Raw genomic sequence first — 5393 nt, forward strand, 5'->3', positions numbered from 1 at the left:
AGAAGAAGAAGAAGAAGAAGAAGAAGAAGAAGAAGAAGAAGAAGAAGAAGAAGAAGAAAGGAAGAAAGAAAGAAAGGAGAAGAAGGAAGGAAGAAGGAAGAAGAGAAAGGGGAGAGGGAACAGGAGGAAAAGGGAAAAAAAAACCCACTAGGGGCTATGGAGATGGCTCAATGGTTTGCTGCTCTTTCAGAGAACTCAGGTTCAGTTCCCAGAACCAATATGCAGCTCACACAGCTGTAACTCCAGGTCAGGGGATTCTGGGCCATCTTCTGGTCTTCGTGGATATTGCACTCAAACAGTACACTTAGATGCATGCAGGCAAAACACTCATACACCTAAAATAAATAAATCTTAAAGATTGAAACGACGTAGGTGGCAACCATTGGGAGAATGTCAAATACATTATCAAATACCCCTACAATGAAACACCAAGCAACTGCAGAGGACACTGACGCTTGCTCTTTTATACTGTCATTGTAAAACTCTAAAATACACTGCTGGGAAATGGTGAGGTCAGGCTTGATGGCCCAGACCCATAATACAGCACTGGGGAGAGAAGCCAGCCTTGGGTAAAGTACAAAATCCTAAAGAAAGAGAAAGGGAAGGAAGGAGGGAAGGAGGGCCTCACCAACTCCATACTTTTTCCTTTGGTTCAGCTTTTTTGTTAGAGTCTCCTGCATTCTAGGAAGACCTAGAACTCACTATGTAATCAAGAGGAAGTTTCTTAGTTTCTTCCTTCCTTCCTTCCTTCCTTCCTTTCTTCGTTTAAAGATAGGGTCTAACTGTGTAGACATGGAAGTCACTATGGAGACCAGATGGGCCTTAGACTCACAGAGATCTGCTTGTCTATAGGGCATTAGAATTAAATATGGAACCATGGCTGACATTGGGCTTTATATTTAAGATGTAGTGTTAGATGAAAAAGTAAGATCTGAACATATATAGTTTGGGAGAAAAGGAGCAGAGGGCAAGTATGGCCATCCTTATGCATTACTAGACGACTGTAAAAAGCCACCCAGGCATGGCACAGCAGACATGGCCCTATCGCCCCTGACCAAGGAAGGAGGAGTACAAACTCAAAGCCAGGTGGGACTATGTCTCCCGACCCTTGGGAGGAGTGACTAGGGAAAGAAGAGGTCACAATCAAGTCACATTGTAGAGTACAAGTGGAGAACTACAGGACCAGCTCACAAGACTTAACCATCACTGTGAGTGCCCTTGGAGGCCACATGGAGGGCACAGAGAGATATCAGCCTGGTTAATAAAATTGGGTTTGTTTTTGTTTTTGTTTTTTAGTATAGAATAGTTTATTTAGGGCATGGGGAGGGGAGATAAGAAGGTAGCAGAGGCAGAGAAAGGCAGAGAGGAGAGAGGAGAGAAGTAGGGGTCGGCCATGACCACGTGAAAAGAGGGGGAAAGGGAATGAGGAGAGGGGGGAGGAAAGGAGGTAAGAGGCAAGGTGGAGAAGCAGGAGTAAGAGAGAAAATCTGTTTTGTTCTTTGTTTTTACTTATGTTGTATGTCTAGTGAAACCTGAATTAACAGAACCCTGTTCCCTCAGCCAAATCGATACCTATGTGCCTTTTAAGGACATTGTGAAGAGATCAAGAAAGAATGCCAGCTATGTACACAGCAGCTGCTTGGATCTACAAAGAGGCAAGTATTTTTTGGCTATTGTTAAATGATATGCCGTAGTCCAGGCCACTCTGAATGTACAACCTTCTCAGAGAGCAGTCGCAGTCTTGACAGTGCCGAGCACCTGTCAAAGGATTTGCTGAGAATGTGAAAGAACAGGCAGGAACTGGTACCTTTAGGACCGTATATTTTGTGACCGCTGATGCTCATGAGATCAATTTTCATGTCATTGACATCAAGTGGGATTTTCCCAACAGCTTGGGCTGCATCAGTATGGAAGTACACCTTTCTGGAACTGCAAATCTGCCCTGAGGAATGACAGAGAGGAAAACACATGGCTCAGTGAATGTAACCTAACAGCAATCTTGCTAGGCACCATGAGTAATGTATATGTATATGTGTATACCTACATATGTGTGTATACCTACATATATTTTTATATAGATATATACATGAATTTATATATATACATACATATGTGTACACATAGATGTGTGTGTGTGTGTGTACATGTGTGTATGTGTCCTCTCCTATTCCCTACCTTTCCACCTTTCCCTTCCCCGCCCCCTCCTTCTCTGGCTCCCTCTTTGGTATTACTGTAAAGATCAAGGACAAAACACCAAACCACAAATACACATGACTTTTGATGCCCAAGATTTATACTACCTCATTAACCCTGGACTTTGCGAATGTAACATCTCCCTTTAAATACTTTTTATTTAAAAGAGACAAAGGAGGCTGGGCAGTGGTGGTACACACCTTTAATCCCAGCACTTGGGAAGCAGAGGCAGGTGGATTTCTGAAACCCTGTCTTGAAACCCCCCCCCCAAAAAAAAAAAAAAATATATATGGCTTTTTCTTATTGTTTTGTTGTCATTTCGAACAAAAAGTAAAATAAAATGTAACAGTAGAAGCAACAACAACAAGAGCCATGAAGGGCACACAAGCCTAAATTCTAAGAACTTACATAGTAGTCTGCTAGAATGCGGGTCAGCAAGGCATACAGTTCTTCCCGTGGGTCCCAGAACTCTGTCCCTGCCCCCTCCATGGACCCTGGGGGGTAAGGATCCGGTTAACCTACCATACTCACCTATTTCTGCAATCGGTTGCTTTACTCCAATCTCATTGTTCACAGTCATAATGGAGACAAGGCTGGTGTCTGGCTGGATGGCCGCCTCTAGTTCCTAAGAATGTAGGAGTAAGGAGTCTACATGATGCCAAGAGACAGCTATATAAATAAGAATTCAGACAACCTTAAAAATAGAAAAAGGACCTTCCACTATAACCCCATGTAAGCATGTAAGTAATAGGGGTATGGAGCACGTGTGAGGCACTGAGCTCAATCCTAGTACTACTGCTTAAAAACAAACAATAACAACAGATAAATGTCAACACAGTAGCCGCTTAGGCCTGTAAAAGCAGTGCAGCCACTTGAGGACAGACATGGACAAGTACAGCAACCTATGCTCAAGCCTTTTCTTTAGACAGGCTCTCACTCTGGAGTCCAGGCTAATCCCATACTCTGGTGATCCTCTTGTCTGAGCACCTAGCGCGCTGAGTTTAAGAGTGAATCCCCCATATCTAGCCCACACCACCATATTTGTTTTTGCAGTGGTGGGGATCAAGCCCACAGCCTTGTGCATACTAGTCAAGAATTCTAACACTCAGCTCTATCTCCAGTCAGCCTGCTTCCTTCGATAAGAAATCCTGGGGCGATAAGAAATACCAGTGCAGGGAAGAAAGAGGCCAGAGCTCTCCTGTAATGTAAGTCCCTCACATCCTACACTTCTGCCCAGTAGCTTTGTACAAACCAGGCTCATCAAAAATGTGAGAGGCAAGTTTTCCATGGAGAAGAACTGTGCACACATAAAGAACATAATCTTCCCTGCCAGGTCTAATTCATGCTCCACTCTCACCACTGATCAACCTTTAGGCTCCACCCAAAGCTAGAGAGACAGACTTACAGGATGGAGGCAGGCTCCTCCCACTCTGTCCCTCCCGCTGGGGGCATTCCTACCTTTAAGTCAATGATCCCACTCTTCTGCACTGGGAGGTAAGTGACCCGAAAGCCCTCAGCTTCCAGGGAGCGGCAGGAATCCAGCACACATTTGTGTTCTGTCTGGGTGGTGACCAAGTGTTTTTTCCTTGACCTGTAGAACCTGGCCACTCCCTAAGAATTAATGATAATGGGAAAAAAGGATAGCATACTTGGAGGCAGCAATAACATGAATCCCATTTATAAACAGTTTTTCTGTAAGTGTATGCTCAGGATTGAACCCAGAGCCTTGAGTATACTAAAGACATTTTATATCATAGATCAAGGCCCCACTCGTGTATGTGATACTTTTAACATCAGGAGAAATTATAAAGATAGGCTAATAAAAACTGAAGTACCCAGAATTTCAAATGAACATTTATGGTATTAAAAGGACAAACAGGGCGGTGGTGGCGCACGCCTTTAATCCCAGCACTTGAGAGGCAGAAGCAGGTGGATTTCTGAGTTCGAGGCCAGCCTGGTCTACAGAGTGAGTTCCAGGACAGCCAGGGCTACACAGAGAAACCCTGTCTCGAAAAAGCCAAAAAAAAAAAAAAAAAAGGACAAACAAACAAAACATAGCCAGGTATAGCCCATGCACCTATAGTCTCAGCTTTAAGGAGCAGAGATCACTTGGTCTACCTAGTGAGTTCCAAGCCACTCAGGGTTACATAGTTTGGAGACCTTGTCTCCAAACAATCAAAGGGACAAACGGAACGGAGGGAAAAGTAAGAAAGGAAATCAAGAAGCTAAGCGCAGTAGCCTGTAGCCATTGCTACTTTGGGGACTGAGGACAGAGGACCCTTTGAACTCATTGTCTCAAAAATAAGTAGCTAAAAGATGAAATGAGGCTGAGGACTCATCTCCTACTGCACACACCAGGACTTCTCGGAGCTGGGGTGGAGGCTCCCCAGGGTTCAAGTCAGAGCACTCGCTGCGCTCACAAAGAACCTGGACTATGTACTCAGCATCCACTGGCGATCACAACTGCCCTCGACAGGGGATCTGACACCCGCTTCAGGCTCTGAGGGAACCAGGCACACATGCAGCACACATACATACACACAGAATAAACGTAAATAAACCTTTTTTTTTTAAGTTTAAATAAATAGGCATAAGGACTGAGCTTTACCCCGAATCCAGTGCTTCTGCATCCCAGTCTTGCAGAAGCAGAGACATGAGAATACCAGGAACAGTAGCCAGGCAGGCTGGCCCAGGCAGGGAACTCCAGGGATGAGAGAGGGCTGTTGGTGTTGAGCATGATGCCCAAGACTCTCCTATGACCTCCATGTGCAGGTGACCTTCACTAGTACATACATATATATTTTTTTTCACATCTGCCATTTGTTTGGTGTCATTGATTCAGCAATTAATGAGTCATACTGCCTTGCTTTCTCATGTTGCTTTCATGTCTGCTCTGCAATATAAACACTGATTAGTTTGGATGTCTCTTTGTTTTTATTTGAGAGATGTTCTTTTTAAATAGCATATGCTTCAGGGTTCATTCAGGGATTTATTTTTTTGAGACAGAGTCTCACTATGTAGCCATGGAACTCACAGAGATCTACATGCCTCTGTGTCCTAGTGCTAAGATTAAAGCTATAGACCATCACACCCAGCTTTGCTTAACTATTTATACTAGATAAGAAATGGAAACAGGCCGGGCGGTGGTGGTGCATGCCTTTAATCCCAGCACTTGGGAGGCAGAGGCAGGCGGATTTCTG

The 5393-nt window shown here is 44.2% G+C and overlaps 1 protein-coding gene across 1 annotated transcript in view; it reads right to left on the reverse strand.

Moving 5' to 3' along the window:
* Nfs1 (NFS1 cysteine desulfurase) overlaps positions 1–5393 on the reverse strand; it is a 22139-nt gene that overhangs the window by 6155 nt on the left and 10591 nt on the right. Inside the window, exons 5-7 of the mRNA XM_031372481.1 lie at positions 3652–3804; positions 2725–2818; positions 1808–1942 (exon numbers count right to left, since the gene is read on the reverse strand). Coding sequence (XP_031228341.1) covers positions 1808–1942; positions 2725–2818; positions 3652–3804 — 382 coding nt within the window. The remainder of the gene's footprint in view (positions 1–1807; positions 1943–2724; positions 2819–3651; positions 3805–5393) is intronic.

The sequence above is a fragment of the Mastomys coucha genome, unplaced genomic scaffold, assembly GCF_008632895.1.
Source record: "Mastomys coucha isolate ucsf_1 unplaced genomic scaffold, UCSF_Mcou_1 pScaffold15, whole genome shotgun sequence".
Lineage (NCBI taxonomy): Eukaryota > Metazoa > Chordata > Mammalia > Rodentia > Muridae > Mastomys > Mastomys coucha.